Source organism: Trichomycterus rosablanca, chromosome 4 (genome assembly GCF_030014385.1).
Source record: "Trichomycterus rosablanca isolate fTriRos1 chromosome 4, fTriRos1.hap1, whole genome shotgun sequence".
Lineage (NCBI taxonomy): Eukaryota > Metazoa > Chordata > Actinopteri > Siluriformes > Trichomycteridae > Trichomycterus > Trichomycterus rosablanca.
The window spans coordinates 33,257,518-33,284,194 of record NC_085991.1 but is presented as its reverse complement, the minus strand read 5'-3'; the positions used below and the strand labels follow the sequence as shown (position 1 = coordinate 33,284,194).

Genomic DNA, 26,677 nt, shown 5'->3' with positions numbered 1-26,677 from the left:
CTTTTGGAAAAAAGTCATATGGATTACATGGATATTCTTATTTATTGTAGTATTTATTTGTTGTTTTGATGCAGATATAATTAATATACATTTATTGATAAAGGTGGGCTAAATAGAACACAGTGTGGTGCTTGTAGACTCACAGATCACTTTCAGATCACGCCATCCTCAGCTACTAAACATTTTATGGCTGCAGTAGTTATCTTTTCTAGAATATGATTACCTTGACTAATTTTAATATTATAAAATCTGTGTAATTCTAGAGCTTTAAAAACTGCATTTGTCTTTCTCCAAACCGTCAATGCCAAAGAATTGGATGGCATCACTGTATCAAACATGGCAACATCTCATCAATATTCTACTAAATAATTATGAACCTTCTAGTTTATACCACTACAAGTTCTGGAATTACGCTGCTCTTTCTATTATTAAAACCTGACAAAATTGACCATACTTCATCATTTATTCATAGTCTGTTTTACCACCACTATATCCTGGTCAGGGTTGCTGTGGGTTTGATTTATTGGGCAGTACATAAGACATTGGGCAGTACATCAGGGCAGAATCACACATTTACGTTCACACTTGTAGCAATTTCTTGTAGCTCCATTTAGCCTAGCTGCATGTGTCTGGACTTGTGGACGACACCGGAGCACCCGAAGGAAACCCATACAGGGAAAACATAAACACTCAGAAAGGACCCTGACTGCCAGGCCATGGAATCAAACCCAGGCCCTTCTTGCTGTGTGAAGACAGCACTTCCCACTGTGCTGTGGTACTCCTTTAATAAAAAAAAAAGTGTTTTAAAGATCTTTAGGATTTTACTTCTAAAAGTTTTACAAATTTTTTGGTTTCAAATGTTTAAAATATGAATGGAACAGCAACCTGCACATGACATTGGTGCCTTACAGCAACATTGGTCCCATACATGTTCTCCCTTTGTTTGTGTGGGTTTCTTTCCACCTTCCAATACCTGCAGAAGGTAGATTGACTCTAAAGTGTGAGTGTGTCTTTTATAGGTTGTATACCTGCCTTACACCCAGTATTTCTGAGTGGCCTGGGGATGAAACGTTAGTTACAAATGTTTTAAGGGCGGCACGGCGGCTAAGTGGGTAGCACTGTCGCCTCACAGCAAGAAGGTCCTGGGTTCGATCCCCAGGTGGGGCCGTCCGGGTCCTTTCTGTGTGGAGTTTGCATGTTCTCCTCGTGTCTGCTTGGGTTTCCTCCGGAAGCTCCGGTTTCCTCCCACAGTTCGAACACATGCAAGTGAGGTGAATTGAAGACACAAAATTGTCCAAGACTGTGTTCGATATAACCTTGTGAACTGATGAACCTTGTGTAATGATTAACTACCTGTCCTGTCATGAACGTAACTGAAGTGTAAAACATGACCTTAAAATCCTAATAAACAAAACAACCTGTGAATATCCCAGGATTTTTGGGATTTTGCATAACTACAGATTGTTTTTCAGCAAAGAGTAACTTGCCAATGTTAAAAATCTTTAAATTTCCTCCTATAAAGGAACTATATGTAAAGAAACCAAAATGCCTATCGTGATTTATAAACCACAGAACCATTATCAGCATTATTAGTGAGGTAGAATAAAAGGTAAAAGTTATTAATAAGTTGAACTAACTAGTATGAAAATGTAATTGAAAACTGTAGTATGAAAACTGTAATTACAATAATTCTGACATCACTTGAAGGAAGCATTATTTTAGTGCCGCACATTATCTTAACATTACGTAATTATTTTGGCTTAAATTTGAACCAACAGGGGATTCACCTGGCTTCTCGTGGCTCAGGGTGTGAGGTATTTAAGTATCTGAACTCACTTTTTACATGCCATCGGAAGCAGTTCGGTTGGGTCGGAAGCGGCCGGTACCCGCCTGTCCGAACCCGCTGTTCCTGCAGTGGCTCACTGAAATGCGCGATCACGCTAAGGAGAAAGGCCTTAAAACTCAGTACGTCTATCAGAAGGTGAGCAGGTGCTTGTCTGTCATATCTGCCCTCACAAAAGTTAAATCTTTGCTGTTTTAACTGCTGCTGCTGACACAAAGCCTTTTGTGTGTGTTTTAAGGCAATTAATTCCTTAAACCAGTATCCTTTACCGCTAAAGAACGGCAAAGAGGCGAAAATTCTACAAAACTTTGGAGACGGGATCTGTAAAATCCTGGATGAACGGCTGCAGAAATACTACCGGGAACACGGTAAGAATGGAGAAACTGACTGCGCCAGTTTGTGCTCCTAGTCCTGCCCCTACACCATGTGTCACAAATCATGTGTAATGTTAATTATACACGATCAGCCATAACATTAAAACCGCCTCCTTGTTTCTACACTCACTGTCCATTTTATCAGCTCCACTTACCATATAGAAGCACTTTGTATTTCTACAATTACTGACTGTAGTCTATCTGATTCGCTGCATACTTTTTTAGCCTGATTTCACCCTGTTCTTCAATGGTCAGGACCACCACAGAGCAGGTATTATTTAGGTGGTGGGTCATTGTCTGCAGTGTGGTGGTGTGTTAGTGTGTGTTGTGCTGGTATGAGTAGATCAGACACAGCAGCGCTGCTGGAGATTTTAAATACCGTGTCCACTCACTGTCCACTCTATTAGACACTCCTACTTAGTTGGTCCACCTTGTAGATGTAAAGTCAGAGACGATCTCTCATCTATTGCTGCTGTTTGAGTTGGTCATCTTCTAGACCTTCATCAGTGGTCACAGGACGCTGCCCATGGGGCGCTGTTGGCTGGATATTTTATAGGTTGGTGGACTACTCTCAGTCCAGCAGTGACAGTGAGGTTTTTAAAAACTCCATCAGCATTGCTGTCTTATCCACTCATACCAGCACAACACACACTAACACACCACCACCATGTCAGTGTCACTGCAGTGCTGAGAATGATCCACCACCCAAATAATACCTACTCTGTGGTGGTCCTGGAAGAGTTCTGACCATTGAAGAACAGCATGAAAGGGGGCTAACAAAGCATGCAGAGAAACAGATGGACTACAGTCAGTAATTGTAGATCTACAAAGTGCTCCTATATGGAAAGTGGAGCTGATAAAATGGCCACTGAGTGTAGAAACAGGGAGGTGGTATTAATGTTATTTGCTGATCAGTGTATTATCAGTATCAAACAACCATGTTACATTACGGTTAGCTTGCAAATCTGTTGGTAGTCATTTAATCACCTCAATGTGAACAAATTTACTGACACTGAAGATTATGTCACCTGAAGGGAATTTGCTACTGAAGTAGCTTCCCAAATAAATATTACAGCTTTTTTAATGTTTAATCTTCAGTGTAATATCCTCTGTATTTGGATCATAGTGACATAAATTTCAATTTCAACACAAAACCTGGTTAGTTTAATAGAACCCTAAAGGCATTTGTCAAATTTCTTTTGTAAATGTTTAAAATACATGACAAACATATTTATCTGCTGTTATTATGTTCACCAATTTCATATATTTATGCATTGGCCATGTTATGAGCTATAGCTACCAGATAGGTGAAGTTTGTGGGAATGTAGTTGTAGGAATGTAACCCATATGCTGCTTTATTTACTGTCACCCACTCTACTATTCATCAATGAAAAGAGCCCATAGGTTCCCTATTGACTAGATCAGGGTTTTTCAAATTCTTTTCAAGCAACCCACATTTTGTCCATGATTTTTTACGCGACCCAGGCAACACAAACAATGCATCTTACTCTTTCTGGTCCCACAGTGATTTACAAGATATAACATAAAGCCTCCACAAGGGAGTGTTCACATAAAAGTTTATTTAATTATTAATATTTCTTTTCTGCAATCCATTTTTTTCCGGCTCGTGACCTACTTAAGGGTCGCTACCCACAGTTTAAAAAACCCAGGACTAGATGTTACTGGGTAGTGGATTGTTCTCTGCCTTGCAATGACATACATGGTAGTGTTAGTTTTGTATCAGGCATATATAGGGATTTAAATTACTGTTTACATTTACCGGCTTATTAGATGAACACTTCGAGAGCACACATTGCAGGTATATAGTAAGAGACTAGAGATATTTTTAACCACACTGGGTGTTAGTTTATTAATAGGATATATTTTTAGGATTTATATTTTTGGTTAAAGCTCTGATCTCTCTCCACTATTGACATTAAGGTGTTTAATTTCAGAATCCAGTCCAGAATCATCTGTAAATTTAGCTGTACCAATAAAGTTATTCATCCAGTAATAATAAGGGTAGATGTGTTTTATTCTTTCACAGTTGCTTTGTTTTTTTTGTAGGTGCCAGTGCTCCTATTCACAACCTTCCACGTGTTACTGAACCTTCTAGCAACAACCTGCCACCAACCAAACCATCACCACACTGCTCAAACAATCCTTCTGCAAGGGGAGAAGAAAATATGGTGATTATTTTAGATAAATACCTACTTGTTGTCTGTGTATTATTAGTTATAAAAGCCATTGTCTTGAAGAAGTTGTGGTTTGCACAGAGGAAGGCCGGAGCCAATTCTGGTCAGGAAAAAAGAGGAAAGAAGAAGCGAGCGTATGTGCCTCAGAAGAGATCTGGAGGCTATGCTGTTCTGTTGACATTATACAGACATTCACAGGTACAAAAATATTCTCATAGTCAAACAACTTGGCCATTTTCTTGAGATACAAACATAATTACATCCACATATTTATTTTTAAGTGTCGTAAGTAAAATTACATTTGGCTTTTTGCTTATCAGATACCTGGAAGTAAGGGCTACATGTTTAAAAATGAACTGCAGACCGAGGCACAACTGCTTTGCGACAAATCCTTCACTGTGGTAGGTCTGGTTATCTTATTTCCACAATGAAAAAGTGAAATTTGTTTCTAATTGCATTAAATGTGACTACTTTGTTTGGATGTACTGTTTTGTTTGCTCATTTTGACTCTTTACTGTGTGTAGCCTGATCTAGGTAGTAAATACACAGCATGGTCCTCAGTAAGCACCCTTATTCAAAAAAATCTGCTTCTGAAGACGCACAACCCCGCCAGGTAAACCCTCACTTATTATTATTGATTGAAAATCATATGTCAAAGCATGGTATTTATAGTTATTTATTAGTATAGGTGTGGCAGCACATAGCACAGCAGGTAGTTTAGGTGCCATACAGCTGCTGTGTCCTGCGGACCTTGGTTAAAACCTCACCTCCAGTTTTTTTTTCACCAGACTGGCAGGTCTACTGTGGTGACCCCTTGAGAGAGCAGCCGAAAGAAGAAGGATATAATTAGATAAAATGCTAAATGTATTTTTTAATCAGTTGTTGTTTTGTTGTATTCAATACCAAGGGAACTCTAGCATGACAGATTTTTTACCAACTTTTAAAACAATTTTGTTAGAATAATATAAAAAGATAGTAGGAATCCCTTTAAATGCAACCTTAAAATTAATCTTACTAACTACACAGTTATTGGAAACAGTGCATTATTACTTACATGTGCTTATTTGTGCTAAGAAAAAACTACTACATGTAAGTAGTAGTTGTATTTAGTTAATTTACCTTCTAGAAGACCAGCATATAACATAGTCATTTCTTTTATACCACTACAAGTTCTGGAATTACGCTGCTCTTTCTATTATTAAAACCTGACAAAATTGACCATACTTCATCATTTATTCATAGTCTGTTCCACCATTATATCCTGGTCAGGGTTGCTGTGGGTCTGATTTATGGGGCAGTACATAAGACATTGGGCAGTACATCAGGGCAGAATCACACATTTACGTTCACACTTGTAGCAATTTCTTGTAGCTCCATTTAGCCTAGCTGCATGTGTCTGGACTTGTGGACGACACCGGAGCACCCGAAGGAAACCCATACAGGGAAAACATAAACACTCAGAAAGGACCCTGACTGCCAGGCCATGGAATCAAAGCCAGGCCCTTCTTGCTGTGTGGAGACAGCACTTCCCACTGTGCTGTGGTACTTTACCTTCTAGAAGACCAGCATATAACATAAAGTCATTTCTTGCTTTGTTATTCCTTTTGTCTTATTTTAATTCATCAGGTATTCATTAACTGAGCTTGGTGTGGCTTTAGCAAAGAAGCTGGAATCTGAGGAGAAAATGGGACATGATGAGGTCAAGAAAAGTGAGGCTGAGGAATCTGAGGATGGACCAGTTACAGTACACCTGACTGAAGAAGAGGATGAAGAAGTGGAAAAACATGAAGGTGAAGACGGCTGGTGAGAGTAAAACCTTGCAAAATAAATGAAGAAAAAATATGTAGGGTCTCACACCCAGACTTCTGCTAGTTTCCATTCTCCAGATTAAAGAAAATGCTAGGGTGTGTGGCTTATTAAGTGTAGTATGTCAGTGGGGGCTGTGTCATTAATTTTTTACTTCTGCAGGTAAACAGGATTTTCAACATAAAAATTTTTTTGTAAACTGACACCCAGCTAGTACTTACTTAGTGACTATTCAAACCTGGCTTTGTTTCATCCTAGTCTCCAGAGAGAAGTACGTAATGCATCTGTATCAGCAACCCATGCAGCGTGTGTGCCACCTGCCTCAGGACTCTCAGAAAAGTACTGTCCTTCAAAGCCAGAAAGAACTGCATACCTCCTGCCTGGCTCCTATGAGGTTGTGTTGTGTGTTGATTTTATTGAGACCACGGGGTGAGTTTATGCTTTTTTTCTATTTTAGGATTAGTATTTTAATTAAAGTGCCAGCAGTTTTGCTGCATTTGAATCAGTTTATGTTGTTCACTTGCATTTATTAATTCCTGGGCAGGGGAAACACTGCACGCAAACAAGAGCTGGTCAAGGAATTGCAGAGGAATAGAGTGACCTTTGACATCAGAAAACTGAATGTGGGAGATTTCCTGTGGGTTGCACGTGAGAAAGTTGCACCTGTGCCTGGTAACTACCTCTTCTCCTGTTTTATTTTCATACTTTCTAACACGAGCCTTGTTGCATGTTCTTGTTGTTGGAGATATATAGTCCTAACCAATTTATTTAAAAAAACTGGGTACAGTGAAGTTTCATTTCAGTTACAAACCACCATATACCTGACTGCTGGTAACAGGCAGTAGTGGTTTTACGGCACATCAATAAACTTTAGAGTGTTGTCCCGCCCCTTACCGACACACAGCCAATTGTGTGTTTGTGTAGGCACCTGGCCGGCTGATATCAAAGCTTAAACTCGAACTTAAGAGAATCTTTATCTTAGCACTGATGGGAGGACAACCTAGCTGTTGGGAGGCGCACTTGTCAGTGCACTCTCCGCCGGTCATTAGCCCAGATAACATAGAAGGATTGCGTCTGGAAGGACATCCGGCATAATTATAATTGTAATGCATTCACTGTATCTTCAGCTAATATATAGATAGTAGACCATGAATTACACCAGCAAAGCCAGAAGTAAAATAAAAGCTGTGTTTAAATGAAGGTCAGTTGCGCCCACCTGTAGCGAAAGAGCTGGTTCTCGATTACATTATCGAAAGAAAGAGGATGGACGATCTGTGCGGCAGTATCATGGATGGACGCTTCAGGGAGCAAAAGGTAGGAGATGTCCTCTATAAACACAGTGGTATTTGGCAAATGCTGCATCTATATAACATCTAAACGTTTTATTTTAGAGGCATGACTCTGCATTTGTAAAGCACAATTGGCGTTTTAAATGTTTTTTGAGGAATACTTGAATTGAATCTGATATGACCATTGTGAAACCTAGCCTACAGAAGTGACTATTTTATTTCTGTTTCTCTATCAGTTCCGTCTAAAGCGGTGTGGTCTGCATAAACCCATCTACCTAGTAGAGGAGTGTGGTTCAGCAGCAGCTCATCTCAGTTTACCAGAGAGCACTTTGCAACAGGCTATAGTTAACACTCAGGTATGTGTTATGTTCTTGTCTTGTGTGCATGTGTCAATGTTCTTAACCCCCTAATGGTCTGCTCAACCATTTGGTTAAGCTTATTTTGAGTCAAAAACTTGGGTAAAGATAAGCTGTATTTTAAATGATCTTGTTTGGGCCTTATCTACTCCTTGGTTGGCATGTGTTTAACTCAAAAATATTAGTACATGATTTTAAGAACCATCCTGGCTTGAAGCCAGCAGCTAAAAAATCATCAATTAAAGTTGTGTAATGAACTGTTGGGTAGAGGCTCATTAAAAAAATACTGTGTGCACTAGTAGAAAAAAAAAAAAAAAATTTAGTTGAATAAAACCCACTTTTCATTAAAGCACTATAGAAGACTTGCATGCCACTGGGCCAGGAGTTCAGTATAATCTTCTGCTGGGTACCAGTTCTCAGAAAACTTTGTGGTAATGAGCAGGCTGATGCGGCTGTAGAAAAGTTTCTTAAGACCAGAATCTGGGAGTGCCCCATCCCTGCAAAATAATAATAGTGGTGTACAGAAAGACGCGTGGGGCCGCTCAAGTGGTGCAGCGGTAAAACACACTAGCACCCCAGAGCTGATATTTCGAACTTGTCAGTTCAAAACTCAGCTCTGCCATCCTGCTGGGCTGGGCGGCTACATGAAAAATGATTGGCTGTTGTTCATACATGGTCGAGGAATAATGCGTTGGTCAGGGTGTGGCTCTCCATACACAAAGCTGATCCGCATATGATTTCGCATCAGTTTTCTACTGATGCTAATTTTCACTTCTGATTGAGGAAGCTTAACGCAATCGGGTAATTGGATACAACTGGATTGGGAGGAAAATTGGGGAAAAAAGATGTGTGGATAGTGTATAAACAACAAACTACTTGACATCAATCCCAATGTAGAAAAGCAACCAACAACTCTGGAAATAAGTAATATACCCCAAGTGATATACACACTGTGCCACATACAACCCCTGGCAAAAATTATGGAATCACCACTCTTGGAAGATGTTCTTTCAATTGTTTAATTTTGTAGAAAAAAAATAAATCACAGACATGCCACAAAACTATCATTTCTCAAACTGTCAACCCTCTGGCATTAAGAAACAATAAAAAAAGAAACAAATATAATAGTTGTGGTCAGTCACAATTGCTTTTTTTTTAGATCAAGTAGAGGAAAAAAATATGGAATCACTCAAATCTGAGGAAAAAATTATGGAATCATTAGAAAACACTGCACCATTATTACTTTGTTGCACCACCTCTGGCTTTTATAATGGTTTAAACTCTCTGAGGCATGGAGTTAACTAATGACAAACAGTATTCTTCATCAATCTGCCTTCAACTGTCTCTTATTGCTGTTGCCAGATCAGCTTTGCAGGTTGGAACCTTGTCATTGACCATTTTCTTCAATTTCCACCAGAGATTTTCAAATGGATTGAGATCCGGACTATTTGCAGGCCATGCCATTGACATTATATGTTTTCTTGAAGGAAAGTTTTCACGTCCTTTGCCCTATGGCAAGATGCATTATCATCTTGAAAAATGAAGTCATCATTACCAAACATCCTTTCAACTGATGGAATAAGAAAAGCATCCAAAATGTGGACTTTGGCATTTATTGAAGACCATCTCCCCTGTGCCTTTACCCGACATGCAGGCCCATATCATCAACAACTGTGGAAATTAACATGTTTTCTTTAGGCAGTTATCTTCATAAATTTCATTGGACAGACACCAAACAAAAGTTCCAGCATCATCACCTTGCCCAATGCAGATTCGCGATTCATCACTGAAGATCACTTTTATCCAGTCACCCACAGTCCACGATTGCTTTTCTTTAGCCTACTTTAACCTTGTTCTTTTCTTTTTAGGTGTTAATGATGGCTTTTGTTTGGCTTTTCTGTATGTAAATCCCATTTCTTTTAGGTGATTTCTTACAGTTCAGTCACAGACATTGACTCCACTTTCCGGCCACTTGTTTCTCATTTGTTTTGTTGTGCATTTTCTGTTTTCAAGACATATTGCTTTAAGTTTTCTATCTTGATGCTTTGATGTCTTACTTGGTCTACCAGTGCTTCCCTTTTACAACCTTCCCATTTTGTTTGTACTTGATCCAGATTTTAAACACAGCTTACTGGGAACAACCAACATCTTTTGCGACATTCCACAATGATTTATCTTCTTGAAGGAGTTTTATAATCCTCTCATTTGTTTCAACTGACATATCTTGTGTTGGAACCATGATTCATGACAATCTGCTTTGTGCAACAGCTCTCCGAGGTGTGAGCACTCTTTTTAAACTGAAGAATAATTAGCAAATCTAATCTGCTGCAGATGTTTTGTTTTTAAACTGCAAATTACAGAGTGATTCCATAATTTTTTCCTCAGATTTCAGTGATTCCATATTTTTTTCCTCTACTTGATCTAAAAAAAGCAATTGTGACTGACCACAACTATTATATTTGTTTCTTTTTTTTATTGTTTCTTAATGCCAGAAGGTTGACATTTTGAAAAATGATAGTTTTGTGGCATGTCTGTGATTTATTTTTTTTCTACAAAATTAAACAATTGACAGAACATCTTCCAAGAGTGGTGATTCCATAATTTTTGCCAGGGGTTGTAGAACACACAAGGCTCACCCACAAGTTCCTGCTTTGAGGATTGTGGCCCCACTAATCCTGTGACACAACTCTGACAGTGACGCATATTCTCTTACAATGCCTCATGTTTAATAAAATCACAATATGCCATTTTTCAGCAGACCAAATAAGAAACAATTTTTAAATAAATCTACTAAAAAAATAGTAAGATTCCTAGCCAAATCAAGCATCAAACCATGTATATAGAATTTGGACAGTTCTATACACATCACCATAATACCTTTAAGGTGAGGGGGTGAAATATTTCTGATTGTAACTGTATAAAAATATACTGAATTTGAGTGAGTAAATGTTTTTGCATGTTTCAGGTAGTAGATGGTTTCTTCGTAAAGAAAGTTCAGGATGTTAAGGAATCAGCCGCTTACCTGACAGTCATGACTAGACATCTACAAAAACTTTATCAGGTTAGTTACAGGGAATGATGTATTGCTTTATTGTAATGCTGATTTTTGTTCGTTTTTTGTTGTTAACTGACCTGGTTTTGACTTTATCAACTTTGGTTTGTTTTTCAGAACCAAACGTTGTTTTGTCGCTCCAGAGAACTGGAAGGAGATGAAGAGGATGATGTGTTGATTGGAAGCAGGGGTGGAGAAAACCCCCGCTGCTCTCTTATCTCCTTTACCGAGTTTAACTATGGAGCTGTGAAAAACAAGGTAGCATGGCATAAAAATGTTCTTGAACCTCTGTGTATAGATCTACTTTACTTAAGCCATCGCTTCATTTCTCTTAGTAATTGCTTTGTTTGCTTTTAGTGCCAAACTGTACGGGAGGTGTTTGCTCGACAGCTTATGCAAATCAGTGGAATATCTGGAGATAAAGCAACTGCCATATTGGAACATTACAGCACAGTGAGCAGGTATTACTCAAACTGCTTTTTATTTTTCTAATTATCTTATTGCTCTTAGTCATTCCCTGTGACCCTTGTTTGCTCGAAATAAGGCAGCATTTTAGGGCATTTAAGAATTCAGACAGCCTTCTTCTCAAGAGCGTGCACAGGACGACATGAAATGATGTCTATGTACAGAACTCACTAGGTTTTCAGACAGACTTTATATATACAGTGTATCACAAAAGTGAGTACACCCCTCACATTTCTGCAAATATTTTATTATATCTTTTCATGGGACAACACTATAGAAATAAAACTTGGATATATAGTAGTCAGTGTACAGCTTGTATAGCAGTGTAGATTTACTGTCTTCTGAAAATAACTCAACACACAGCCATTAATGTCTAAATAGCTGGCAACATAAGTGAGTACACCCCACAGTGAACATGTCCAAATTGTGCCCAAATGTGTCAATATTTTGTGTGACCACCATTATTATCCAGCACTGCCTTAACCCTCCTGGGCATGGAATTCACCAGAGCTGCACAGGTTGCTACTGGAATCCTCTTCCACTCCTCCATGATCACATCACGGAGCTGGTGGATGTTAGACACCTTGAACTCCTCCACCTTCCACTTGAGGATGCGCCACAGGTGCTCAATTGGGTTTAGTCCATCACCTTTACCTTCAGCTTCCTCAGCAAGGCAGTTGTCATCTTGGAGGTTGTGTTTGGGGTCGTTATCCTGTTGAAAAACTGCCATGAGGCCCAGTTTTCGAAGGGAGGGGATCATGCTCTGTTTCAGAATGTCACAGTACATGTTGGAATTCATGTTTCCCTCAATGAACTGCAGCTCCCCAGTGCCAGCAACACTCATGCAGCCCAAGACCATGATGCTACCACCACCATGCTTGACTGTAGGCAAGATACAGTTGTCTTGGTACTTCTCACCAGGGCGCCGCCACACATGCTGGACACCATCTGAGCCAAACAAGTTTATCTTGGTCTCGTCAGACCACAGGGCATTCCAGTAATCCATGTTCTTGGACTGCTTGTTTTCAGCAAACTGTTTGCTGCCTTTCTTGTGCGTCAGCTTCCTTCTGGGATGACGACCATGCAGACCGAGTTGATGCAGTATGTTGCGTATGGTCTGAGCACTGACAGGCTGACCGAGTTCCCACGTCTTCAACCTCTGCAGAATGAACATATAACATGGACCAAAATATGAAGACAGATACATAATACCTATTACTGCCATTAAATGACACCAATGTGTTAAACATGGCGTTAAAACCTAAATAAATAAATCAACCTCTGCAGCAATGCTGGCAGCACTCATGTGTCTATTTTTTAAAGCCAACCTCTGGATATGACGCCGAACACGTGGACTCAACTTCTTTGGTCGACCCTGGCGAAGCCTGTTCCGAGTGGAACCTGTCCTGGAAAACCGCTGTATGACCTTGGCCACCATGCTGTAGCTCAGTTTCAGGGTGTTAGCAATCTTCTTATAGCCCAGGCCATCTTTGTGGAGAGCAACAATTCTATTTCTCACATCCTCAGGGAGTTCTTTGCCATGAGGTGCCATGTTGAATATCCAGGGCCAGTATGAGAGAATTGTACCCAAAACACCAAATTTAACAGCCCTGCTCCCCATTCACACCTGGGACCTTGACACATGACACCAGGGAGGGACAACGACACATTTAAGCCAAATTTGGACATGTTCACAGTGGGGTGTACTCACTTATGTTGCCAGCTATTTAGACATTAATGGCTGTGTGTTGAGTTATTTTCAGAAGACAGTAAATCTACACTGCTATACAAGCTGTACACTGACTACTCTAAGTTATATCCAAGTTTCATGTCTATAGTGTTGTCCCATGAAAAGATATAATGAAATATTTGCAGAAATGTGAGGGGTGTACTCACTTTTGTGATACACTGTACATATCAGATATATAGATATCTATCTAGTATGTACATTTAATAATTGTTTTATAAGCAACATTTATCATACAAATGAACTTTGTGGGTATACAATTACAGACTGTGTCTATAAACATGGTGCTGGCAGCATCATTTGTTGCATCTGTACACTTTTTCACCTCACTTGTACTTCATTTGTTAATTGAAAGGGACCCCCATAGGATCTTTACTGACCGCATGTTATAGGGGTGGTGGACTATTCTTAACACTGCAATGACACTGACATTGCAATGACAGGCGAGTGTGTATTGTTCTGGTATGTTTGTATTAGGTGCAGCAGTGTTGTTGGTGTTTGTTTGTTTTGTAATACTGTTTGTTCTCTTTTTAAGGAACACATACCCTGTTAGCACTCATTATACGTGTACAGTTAGAGAGTAGAGACTACAGCCATGTTCTTTTTTTGTAATCTTCCTCTAGTCTTTTATAAGTGTACACTTATTAAAGTATAGTGGATACTGGATAAAATCCCAACAACACTACTGCACCTGAGAAGTACAACATGCACCACCAGATTAATAGTACATTAGTGTCATTACAATGCTAAGAATGGTCCACCACCCAAACAGCATCTGGTCAGTGGGGGGTCCCTTTCGTTTGATAACGGCTATACAGCAGGGTGACAGTGTACATATCAATACATAGGCTACAGTCAGGAATTGTATATCCTTTTTCTCTTGTATATAGATTGCACATGCTTATTCTTAATGTAACATGGATGCATGCTTATTCCCTCTGACAGTTTATTAACAGCATATGCTGAGTGTTCCACTGAAGCAGAGAGAGAAAAACTGCTGTCATCCATCAAATATGGTAAACTCAAAAGGTTTGTCTTTTTAATTTCTTTTTTATAGCATGAAAGAAATAATATCTGTATATTCATATTCTATCTGTTTCTATTGCTTAAAATAGAGGTGAAGAATAGTAAAAAATAAAGCATGAATTCTTGTACCTACATTCATTGGTCATTTAGGTGCTATACTTACCATATACAGTGGATTTAGAAAGCATTTAGACCCAGACAGTGCATCCTGTTGTGCTTTAATTATCTTTAAGATGTGTCTACAACTTAATTGAAATCCACCTGTTACAATTTGAATTGATTGGACCTTGTTGATTAGACATAAGGTAGACACACGGCACACAACAGTAGTTATATATCAGCATATTAAACTATTAATGAAGTATTAATATTTTATATTAATATTTAATGCAAGAAATGGAGGAAGCTTGGCACAACCTTCCCAGAGTTGGCTGTCTTTCCAAACTGGGCATCTGAGTAAGAAGTGCAATGGACAGGAAGGTTAGAAAAAACTCAGTGAGCAACGTAAAAGGCTCCTGTGAATAGATTGGAGAACATGTTGGACAGGCATCATCACTATAGCTCCTCAAAAATCATGTCTTAATGAGATAAAAATTGAACTCTTTGGGCAGAACAGCAAGCACTATGTCTGGCAAAAAACAATCACTGCACATCACCTGGCCTTTTGTAAAACATTAACATGATGGTATCAGCTTCATTCTATGGGGGTGCTTCTCAGCGGTATGCACAGGTAGACTGGTAAGAATTGAGGGACATATACAGTTAATGCAGCCAAATACAGGAAGGTCCTGGAAAAAAAACCTTTTGGAAGCATAAAGTAAAAACAATGCTTAGGTGACTTCAGGGCAAGCCACAACCCAAACGTGAACCCCATCCAACCAGCATCTGTGGCGAAACCCACTTCTAAAGTTTCTAAGCTTCTATGTTTTGATTTGTAATTGTATTTGGAAAAGCTCTAGAACATGATTCACTTTATTTTGGGTGACTAAATATAGATTGTTGGTCAAACTGGCAATTATATCAATTTAGAATCAAATCTACAGAACAAAGTGTGCAATAAGTCAAGCAGTCTGAATACAGTGTGAATCTACTGTAGATGCAATTTTACAGTTGCTGACTGTAGTCCATCATTTGCTTTACACACTTTGTCACCATCTTTAACATGTATATCAATGCATACCTCCAATGACAAGATATTACTTGGGTGGTGGACCATTCTCAGCACAGTAATGACACATACCTGTACATGACAATAACATGATGGTGTGTTTTGTGCTGATATTAACTATGTGTGTATTTATGTTTTATATGATCTGTATTGTTACATCTGTAAAATAATAAGATGCTTAATGTATTTTTTCCCTACATTTTCAGAAATATTGGGCCAGCCCTGAGCCGGACAGTGTACCAGCTTTATTGCATGCAAGGACCTCTGTCATAACCACACCCTCAGTATTCTTTACCATTGTGTTCACACTGCAGTGCAGTGTACTCGATTGCTGCTTTATATATCTTGTACCATATTTTTTGAGGATTCGTATTTGCAAAATATTTTAGTAAAATAAACAAATGAATAATTTACATTATTTTGTCTCATCTGTGATTGTCACTGACTTAATTATCTTTATTATTATCTTTATTTATTTTCATCTGATCTGAGGCTGTCGCCTCACAGCAAGAAGGTCCTGGGTTCGATCCCCAGGTGGGGCGGTCCGGGTCCTTTCTGTGTGGAGTTTGCATGTTCTCCCCATGTCTGCATGGGTTTCCTCCGGGAGCCCCGGTTTCCTCCCACAGTCCAAAGACATGCAAGTGAGGTGAATTGGAGACACACAATTGTCCATGACTGTGTTTGATATATCGTTGTGAACTGATGAATCTTGTGTAATGAGTAACTACCGTTCCTGTCATGAATGTAACCAAAGTGTAAAACATGACGTTAAAATCCCAACACAAACAAACATCTGATCTGAGGCACAGTGGGTTCAGCATTTTCCAGGAATGCAAACTGGACAGGGCACCAGATAATCGCTGGGCAGCACACATTCACCCATTTACTTAATCCTAGAGGCAAACTACAAGTAACCAATCCAACTTCTGCGTGTTTCTAGGTGGGATAAAATAGTTTCTGGAGAAAAAAATTCACACTGAAAGAACCGATTTTTAGAAACTTGGTGCCGTTAGGCTTTGCCAATCTGCTATTGATTCTGTCCTTAAAAATAGCTTGGATAAACTACTTGGGTGTTGCTGTTTCATAATGTGCTTTATTTTCAGTATGTTTGCAGTTCAGAGAAGGCCAGTGCATAAAGAAACTTGCTGAGTAGAGATGATGGTAATTACTAAAGCACATCATTTTAGGGACACTAAGTAAGTGCACTGCAGAGAAATAATGATTACTATAGAGGGCATGCAAATGACATTAGCTTGTACAGAAAAATGCATACAAAAGCCGTAATGTATTTGTCCCAGACTGCATAGTAATTTAATGGAAATTATAAATCATTCAGTGGACCTACACATTTCGGAGGTTCACTCAAGGTTTATCTTTTTTGTATGCCATATACACACGTTTATTAAAGTACAAATATAAAGTACAAGTATACATTTTCCCTGTTTGTGTTTGTTTCCCTGTGGTTCTTTGGTTTCCTCAGACTTGACTAAAATTGTGTAAAAGGTGAATTGACTGGCCACCTAGGTGTGACCGAATTAGTAAATAATTGGGTTGTTAAGTGTTTCACTTTAAAGGTTAGACACCCTACCACCAGCACCCAGGAGATACAGATCCACTGCAAGCCTGACCAGGATTTAATGGTAAAAGGAAGTCAATAAGCTAATGCAAATCTGATTGAGGTATATGGATTTACACTGGTGGAAATCAATTTTTCAATTCCATTTGATTATTATTTACTGTGTAACTTCTTGCTGGTGACAGGGCTTAGGCTTTGCAGTCAAAAGTGGGTCGTGGCAGAGCACTATTTGCTAAACTTTGTGAGAGTTGTCATTCTACCATATATGAGACTCAGGGAATCTGGAGAAATCTCAGTTAGAAAGACAAGGCCAGAAGTCAGAGAATTATTGCTAACTGAAACCTATTGATCACTGCAGTATTTAGCCAATTAAAAACTTCGGACATCTATGCAAACATGATTAGTCATGTTTGAGGTAGGGGCGAACAGCCTAGTCGTTGGGAGGTGCATTTATTAGTGCACTTTCAGCTCCAGTCCTGAGCCCGGGTTTAAATAAGGAAGGTTGCAGTAAGGGCATCAGGCATTGAAACTGCCAAATCAGGTATGTATTCCAGAATGATCAGCTGTGGCGACACTGATCAGCCATAACATTAAAGCCACCTCCTTGTTTCTACACTCGCTGTCCATTTTATCAGCTCCACTTACCATATAGAAGCACTTTGTAGTTCTACAATTACTGACTGTAGTCCATCTATTTCTCTACATACCTTTTTAGCCTGCTTTCACCCTGTTCTTCAATGGTCAGGACCACCACAGAGCAGGTATCTTTTTTTAGGTGGTGGATCATTCTTAGCACTGCAGTGATAACGACATGGTGGTGGTGTGTTAGTGTGTGTTGTGCTGGTATGAGTGGATAAGACACAGCAGTTAATACCCTGTATACTCACTGTCCACTCTATTAGACACTCCTACCTAGTTGGTCCACCTTGTAGATGTAAAGTCAGAGACGATCACTCATCTATTGCTGCTGTTTGAGTTGTTCATCTTCTAGACCTTCATTAGTGGTCACAGGACGCTGTTGGCTGGATATTTTTGGTTGGTGGACTATTCTCAGTCCAGCAGTGACAGTGAGGTGTTTAAAAACTCCATCAGCATTGCTGTCTTATCCACTCATACCAGCACAATGTCAGTGTCACTGCAGTGCTGAGAATGACCCACAACCCAAATAATACCTGCTCTGTAGTGGTCCTGCTCATTGACGAACAGTATGAAAGAGGGCTAACAAAGCATGCAGAGAAACAGATATACTACAGTCAGTAATTGTAGAACTACAAAGTGCTTCTATATGGTAAGTGGAGCTGATAAAATGCCCAGTGAGTGTAGAAACAAGGAGGTGGTTTTAATCAGTGTATGCAGTTGTAGTCTAGCAGTTAAGGTACTGGACTAGTAAGCAGAAGGTCGCTGGTTCAAACCTCACCACTGCCACTGTTGGGCCCTTGAGCAAGGCCCTTAACCCTGAATTGCTTATACTGTAAGTCGCTTTGGATAAAAGCGTCTGCTAAATGACGAAAATGTAAATATGCAGTGTATAGTATGTGTGTGTGTATGTGTGTGTGTGTGTGTGTGGTGTTTGATTGCTTCTCTATAGGTCAGATGAGATTGGTGGGGGACCTCCTGATGACGTCCTCCCCGTCCGCGCTCAAGGAGAAACAAAAAATTAAATAAATAAATGCAGCTCGTTACGCCTTGTGTTTAAATCTATTTCAGAATTTTCGCTTTTAGAATTACATTAGCACATTAGTTCATGTGTTTAAGATTTATTTTGCAGTACTGAATTAGTAATCCTTTTCTTTTTGTAGCAGCTCGCATGTTTTTGGCAGACGTAAACAGCCTCACCTCCATCTCCGCATCCAGAAATAGCGCGCCGTTACAATGAAGCATCGCAGCCCAGACGCTGGATAAAATGATCGGATTCAAAACATAGTCAAAGAAAGAGCCGAGTACACGACGAGCTGTTTAAGATTCAGCGCGGATGTTAATGGTGTGTGACTCCGAGCGGCCCGGTGGTTGAGGCGGATGCTGGGGCGGCGTGTGGATGGGGTGAATGCAGCCGGGAGCGGAGCGCTAGAGGCGGGCTGCTTCTAAGCGAGTGTCCGCTCCATCCGGAGCTGCTGCACGGACAGCATGCAGGAAACGGCGGATGGAGAGGAGCCTATACTGGCCGGGGCTACCAGAGAGGAGGTGAGATCATATGTTTTGGGAGCCATAAGGGATGATTGATACACCTGTTCCCAATGATATGTGCCCGTATTACAGTAAAATCTGTTTAATTTTTACAAAGATGAACATAGTTTAGTTTACTAATAAACAAACGCATCTATATGGCCATAATGTGCAACTAAAATAGAAATGGCACTGAATGTAAGTGTTGTGCTTTGTGTAATGCATATCTGCTTTTGCTCCTCAGCGCTCCTGCATTGCAGATAATGAACGCGTTGCTGTGTTTATTCGAGCTATATTAATGTAACTAACCGCTTACCGTTCCTCTTCCACACAGACACGGAATTTGTGTTTACTATGAATAATAAATGAGAGTTAACAGAGGCGGGAGGTAAACGCTTGGATTAGCATTGAGACAATCAGCGCCACTGTATCTTTCAACTTGACTTTGTCTATATACTTTTCACACTAACAGACTCTCTTTTAAGTATTCCACTTTTGTACATAATTAGAGAACAAACAGTCATTCTCAATAGATCAACTATATGGCTAGAAATGCAGCAGCAGCTTGTTAGTTTACATTTCCATTTTGCAAAAAGCTAGGCCCAAAACTAATGCTTACCATTTATTCTGTTTTACCATACAATTGCTGACATCACTGAATCTTAAAATATATCATTTTCTTATACACTATATAGTAGGGTTGCCAACTTTCAAAACTGGAAATAAGGAACACCCTGGGCTGGCGGGTTGGAGAAAGGCATAGGGTGGGAGGTGGGTTGGCGGGTGTTTACCTGAGCGGGGGTGTGGGGGAAAGTAGGCGGTTAGGGTTGCACCTATAAAAAATATAACGGGTCTTACACCGTCATAGGAACATTATCAAAATGTTTTATTTAGGCTGTTTAACATTTATTATTTTCATTCTTTATCATAATAAATCAGAACCATATTTTAGGCAAAAGAACATGCATAAAGAACATTACATTTTACATGTAACATTTTTTCTTAATAGTGCAAACAACATTTTTACATAATCCATCTAAACACTGACATGCAGCCCCGGTTCTGGACTGCGTTGCTTAGGGGGGCAGTGAGAAAATCTGGGTGCCCCCTTAGCACCGACCCTGCTTGTGTTACTTTAGTTTCACCCTAAGCCGGATTCTAACCTAGGGCGGAAAAATATGCGCGCTGCGCTCTGCCCACTGCACTACTCAAACATGCTGATATGCCTGTGCACACACAGCGTTACTAAGACTAAAAGTGAACACTACTTAAAATAATAACCAAACGCTTTCTAATTCCCACGGTAGCAGCAGTTTCTTTCTGTTTCATACATATCGCCCTGTCTCAGTCTAATCTGCAGCATTTCTCTCCCATTGATAAAAATATGGAACAAAGCGCGTCCCGTATCAGTTCAATACGGAACACAACGTTTAGTTTCCAAATAAAGAACGATTCCGTATTTTACTGGACGGTTGGCAACCCTACTATATAGGCGAAATAATTAGACACCTGTTCCAAAACCAAGACCACTGATATGGAATCCAGTATAATCCTCCACCCTTCTGTTAGTGGCTAGTTTGTGTTTATTTGGTCAAAATAGTATTTGTGAGGTTAGGCAGTGATGATGGACAAGAAGACCTGAAGGGATGACACCACAGAGACACCAAACTTGCCAAACCATGTCTTAATGGTACTCACTTTGCACACAAGGGCACGGTCATGCTGGAATAGTAAAGGGTCTACCACATACTGTTGCCTCAGAGTTAAAGGCATATTATTTATATTAAATAAATTATTTTATACACCTTTTAGCAGTGAGTGTAGCTAAACACACAAAGTCAGTATCTACATATTTTGGCCATTTATTATATGTCTACAGAAGTAGAGATCATGTATTTTAGCGCTATGTTTTATTTGTCTGCATTTAACCTTTTTAAAGAAATGCTGTATAAATGTAAATGACTTTTGTCCCTTTAGTTTAAAACCTCACTTTAAATACAGCTGATTTGTCTGTATTTATGTAAATGCTCAGTAGTTGACAGTTTGTTGTTTATCTTTCACAAAGACTCTCTAGACTCTCTAGAAAACAGCCATTGATAAAATACCTGTCAGTTATCATGCTATAGAAGGACTTTAACTAGATCAACAGACCTGTATCAGAGGATAAGATATGATTTTACAATGACAAACATGCTTAGTTTTTTAATTATAAAAACAAAACACCAACTGATTTCACTCTATCCCTTACATACGCAATTTTTTCTTCTTCACCAGCATCATGTATTTGGTTCAGTAGATTTATAGAGTAACAGTCAATGTGCCACATTTCTCTAAATATATTGTGAGTAGGTAATAAAAGTGAGTGAGTAATAAAAGTCAAAATTAATAAAAGTCAAATTTTAGGGTGAATCCATTGTGAATATAACACACAGTATTTACCTTTCCCAATCTAGTCACTTTCAATTCCAGATGTTGAATCCGCTGCTGCTTGCACAAGCTATTGATTTATTGTGTTGTGGATTTGATTTTAAATAGATACACCTGCCAATTCTACTTGTCAATGTACATTTAATCACCCATAATGAATAATAATGAAGTAAAATATATTTATAATTTTTACAAATTAATTAAATATCAAAAACTTCTTATTCACAAAAGAGCCTTTGCATGATGTGACATGTCTACATCTGAATTGGAGTTCACCTGCTGCAATTTAAAATTGATTGGACAGACTGAAAGGGCATATACCCCAATTTACATTGCATTGTCAGGATAAAAACAAGCTATGAAGTCCTAGGAACTGTCCGGGGATCTTTGTAATCAAGTTGTGGTAAAGCATAAATCAGGACAAGAATATATAAGGTTTTAAGTGTTCTAAGGACCACAAGGTTTTAATCCTTTTGAAACTGAAGAAACTTGGCACAACCTTGAGCCTTTCTAGAATTGGCCATCTAGCCAAATTGGTCATATGGGCAAGAAGGGCTTTGGTCAGGGAGGTAAGAAAGAACCCAAATCTTAAAAGTGCATCAAAAGTATTGTGAAGAGACCACCATTTCTGCATCATTTTATAAATAAGCTTTTTATGGCAGAAGATGTAAGCCACTTTAGAGTAAAAGCCATGTGACAACTTGCTTGCTTGAATGGCTATTCCTATAGTAAAACATGGCTGTAGCAGCATCATGCTATAGAGGTGCTTTTTATCAACAGGGACAGGGAGACTGAAAAGATTTATTCTTAGAGCTGTAGGTCTAAGAACCTGTGTAACTGTAGTTATGAATCAAACCATGTAACTTTATTAGTAACTATAATTACTTTTCTACTCCAGTCAGATAAACTGTGTGGTTTTCAAAGTATGTTTGTCTAATTAACAATAAATTTGTATTTGCTGTCACATAATTACTACTGCTCATATGGTACAAATTAGTTTTTGTCTTTTGGTTCCTTGTAACATTACTCTGCTTAAAACCAACAATTAAGCTTTTTTTTCTGCTTCCCCAATGCAGCTGATGCTTTTCAAATCTAATCTTATTCTCTACTAAAACGTTTTATATAGCCTCATATAGCCTGTCAAGGAAGATCATAAAGTTACCAGAATCTAAAATGATTTGCAAGCTGACTGCTTCGACTAGTGTGCCAGTAAAGATTGCTTTTGTTGTATTGCCAGATTCATTTTGAAATTTCAGTATTCAAAATAGAGTTATATACCCAATTTCCAGAAAAGTTGGTATGTTTTGTAAAAATGCAGCAGATGTGATCCACCTGTGAGAACTGAAAATGAACCCACTATGCAAAGATGCTTAACCAAGATAGAACAATACTGGGGTTAAAAAGCCACATACAAAAGGGTAATGGGAAAATGTAAGCAGTGGTCAAAATAAGAAAAAACTAAGTTAGAAATTAAACATCCAAACCCAGAAATGATTGAGCCATGGAAATGATTGAGAGGCACATCGGTGATGCCACACAATGGTAAACATGCCTCTGTCCCAACCATTCTAAATTTGTTTATATCTACAAAATACAGATAAGTTGGTCGGTGAAAGCATTGCTAATCTTTACTTTGTACATTCTCAGTTGTTTTTATAGCATTTTACTAATGTCTCAACTTTTCTGAAAATGGGGTGTGTACTTTATGTGTATACATAAACAAAATTAATAAATTGCATTGCTGTTTGCTGATTAAAAGAAATTTGGAACTGAAAGCAGGCAAACCATATATTTTTTGTTTTGTTATATGAGAGCAAATTAGAGTAACGGGAAGAAAACTTGAGCGGACTCAAACGACGAGACAGCCCAGGCCCCTGAGACCCAACTCATCATGCAACTTTAAGATTTATACTTATTAACCACTCATTAACCACTTATTAACCATTTATATTATTTGACCACTTTATTCTGGTCAGGGTCAAAGTGGTTCCAGTACCACACATAAATAAGAGGCACGAAGCAGATATTGGGTAACAAAAACAGGTTTTTGGAAAAATGACTGTAAGGGAACTTTTTGCACTGCCCGGTGCTGGCCCTTAACAGGTGAATACCCTAAGCATGCTATTTGCACTTCCTCTGCATACCAAATGGCTTTACAGACATCTCTCATCCCATGACACTGGGACCTTGCAGCACAACTTGGGAATTCCTCTCTCCCAGTGTGTTACTCTTACGAGGCCCAAAACACTGAAACACCGGCGCAAGTTTCCAAAAAAAACCAACAGAATGCTGAAAATCATGCACCAGGAAATACCAAAGTGAACCAAGCAATCTGGCATCACAGCTTTAGGAGAAAATAGGTGTGTCAGCCAATGCGCTGAAAAGAAAACAAGAATTAGTTGTGATATTTCTAGAAAACAGTTGAGTCACAGGTGATTAAGAGAATGACAAATCACACTGTGACTCTGTGCTCACTCTGCCGACCAAATTGGCTGCAGGGCACAACTCGTGGGTGAACTGCCGAATTTTTATTCAGCATCCACCCCGCTAAAATCGTGGGGGGCTAGTCAGTTGCATATAAACGAGAGTATATAATTCACTTACTTGCAATAAGAGGCTGAACACACATATACTGTAAGAGTTTAAGTCAAACCCATTGCTAAGAGATGTAGAAAAAAGACAGTAGTATGACTACTACAGTAGACTGTCCAAAAGTTTCAAAAAGACATGATTAGATGAGTTTTGGTGTGGCCTACACCTTAACCAACATCTTTGAGTTAAAGTGGAATGACAAATGTAAGCCTGGCCTTTCTAGTGTAAGCCTGCTATTTTGACTAAGTAAAGTCACAAACTGACACAGTTGCAGCTGTTATAGCTGCAAAGGGGTGATGCAGCAACTCCATATTAACACCCAGTTTTGCAATAGATTGTCCACCAAGTTCATAATCAGGTGTCCACAAATTCTAAACCATATAGTGCAACTAAAGTGGATGATAATATTCAAAAATTAAACTGAAATGACTTGCCATCTCAGGGGTGACTAATCAACTTTTTTCTTCTCTTCTTTAGCAGTATCCAGTGAAGCAGTCTCTAGCAAGCTCTCTATGTCGGGAGTCACACTGGAAGTGTCTTCTGCTCACACTGCTTATGTACGGTTGTTTTGGCACACTGGCCTGGTGTGGGCTATGCAAGGTTCCAGTGTTGAGAGTCCCAGCAGAGCTTGCAGCCACAGTCTTGGAGAATGAGGACCAGTCCACAACGTCAACTGCTGCTAGTTTCTACAGCCCTGATGAGTTGGCTCTGGACAGCCCCTGCACAAGTGGCTATGTCTACATTCCGCTGGCCTTTCTTGCCATGCTGTATGTGGTCTACTTGGTGGAGTGCTGGCACTGCTACTCCAAGACTGCCATGCTGGCCCAAGCAGAGGTTGCAGAGGTGTACGAGCGTGTACAGCGGCTTCAGCAAGCTACGCCGTGCATCTGGTGGAAGGCCATCAGCTACCACTACGTAAGAAGGACCAGACAAGTGACACGATACCGCAATGGAGATGCTTACACCACCACCCAGGTGTATCATGAACGTGTTAACACACATGCAGCAAGTTCAGAGTTTGACTATGCCAGGCTGGGTGTTAAGGATGTCTCGAAAGAGCTAAGGCGCCTTCTGGAGCACCCAGCAGTACGTTTGCGTTTTACGAAGTGCTTCAGTTTCTCCAGCGCCCGAGCAGAAGCGGCTTACCTTACACAAAGAGCACGCTTCTTCGGGGAAAATGAGGGCCTAGACGATTACATGGAAGCACGGGAGGGAATGCACCTAAAGAATGTGGACTTTCGTGAGCACATGTTGGCCTTTCCTGACCCTGCAAGGCAACCCTGGTATGCCAGACGAAGAGTGTTTTGGCTCGCCTCAGCTCTGCTTTTGTCCTGGCCACTTCGTGTTGTGGCAGAATATCGCACTGCATATGTTCATTACCATGTAGAAAAGCTGTTTGGTGATGGGGATGACAACAGTAGAGGAGATGTGAGCGAGAGTGGGGGGATAAGTGAAAATGGAAATGGACCTGGAGGTGGTGGCATCGGATCAAGCTACCGTGCCATCTCCCGGGTCAACACTGTTGACATGACGGAACTTGAGTGGCACATTCGCTGCAATCAGCAGATGGTTCCCAGCTACTCAGAGGCACTGCTGATGGATCCTGGTTCTGAAAGTAACCAAGGCACTAACACTTCTCCAGCTGGGGCGAACTCTAGTGGGGGAGGGCCTACACTGCCTGTCGCCTTCGCCTCAGCCTACCTGCTCCAGAGCTGTCCTCGCTGCCGACGGTCCACTAGCAGTACATCACTCCCTTCCAGGCTGAGAGGCCCAACAGCAGCCTTGTTGAATGGCACTCTGGCTGGAATGAGGGCTAGCGGAGCAGGGGGTGTTGCTGGAGGTCCAGGGAGGCTTGTCCTGAGCAGAAGTGGCTTTTCTCTGGGACGTCTCCAGGCTTCACGACCGGCATCTCTTTTCCATTCGCGGAGTGTGGGTGGTGGACTAGGAGGAAGAATGGAGGAGGGAAGTGGTGCAGGAGGTGGTGGGTTTCTTGGTTTAGGGTCAAGACAGGATGAGGAGAGTAGAGGAGTACTAGAGGGAGAGGGGGAGGAGGAGGAAGATGAAAGAAATCAGGAGGCTGCAGTGGAGGAAAGAGAGAGGGAAGATGAGGAAGTTGAGCAACATGAAGTAAATGAGGGAGAGGAAGTGAGAGAGGGAGAAAGAGATGGACCTCCTGCATATCAGGATGCTTTTTTCTTTCCGGTGTTAATAGTGCATGGAGAAGAAAGTTGTCACACAGGAGAAGACATCTCCTAAAAAAAGCAAAAATAAAGGGTAGGCAAAAAAGTGGTATCATTGTTTTACCTACTGAGAGAAAGTAAGGCTTACCCAGTAAAACTGGATAGACATGGTGGGTCAGAAATATGATTCAGAACATCTATGCAAGATTTAGAGACGTCAGGTAAAAAAGGCAACAGATACCCCAAAAGAAAGTGAAACATCACCAATTGTTCTTTCTCTGTTGTTTACACTGTTAAAGCAAGTTGACAGAGAAAGACTTTTTCCAAAAGTAAAGCTAGCAGTCACATCACAGGACAAACATTTCTATTTCTGGTTCTGGAATATCACGTAACAGAAATGAGACACTTATAACCTTCA

At 39.9% G+C, this 26,677-nt stretch overlaps 2 protein-coding genes across 2 annotated transcripts; both read left to right on the top strand.

Annotated features, from left to right (window-relative positions):
• Nucleotides 1-1,795: 1,795 nt before the first annotated feature.
• mus81 (MUS81 structure-specific endonuclease subunit) lies at nucleotides 1,796-15,736 on the top strand. Its single transcript, XM_062993243.1, has 16 exons — nucleotides 1,796-1,981; nucleotides 2,082-2,211; nucleotides 4,285-4,406; nucleotides 4,494-4,610; nucleotides 4,733-4,813; nucleotides 4,937-5,025; nucleotides 6,039-6,215; nucleotides 6,477-6,647; nucleotides 6,763-6,890; nucleotides 7,420-7,532; nucleotides 7,744-7,863; nucleotides 10,829-10,924; nucleotides 11,033-11,173; nucleotides 11,273-11,376; nucleotides 14,073-14,156; nucleotides 15,528-15,736. The coding sequence occupies exons 1-16, from the start codon at nucleotides 1,844-1,846 to the stop codon at nucleotides 15,592-15,594; spliced, it is 1,878 nt and encodes a 625-aa protein (XP_062849313.1). The 5' UTR covers nucleotides 1,796-1,843; the 3' UTR covers nucleotides 15,595-15,736.
• A 3,285-nt stretch (nucleotides 15,737-19,021) lies between these two features.
• On the top strand, nucleotides 19,022-26,335 carry LOC134311596 (transmembrane protein 151A). The gene is made up of 2 exons (XM_062993242.1): nucleotides 19,022-19,078; nucleotides 24,557-26,335. Exons 1-2 carry the CDS (start codon nucleotides 19,022-19,024, stop codon nucleotides 26,333-26,335), a joined length of 1,836 nt encoding a protein of 611 aa, XP_062849312.1.
• Nucleotides 26,336-26,677: the final 342 nt, after the last annotated feature.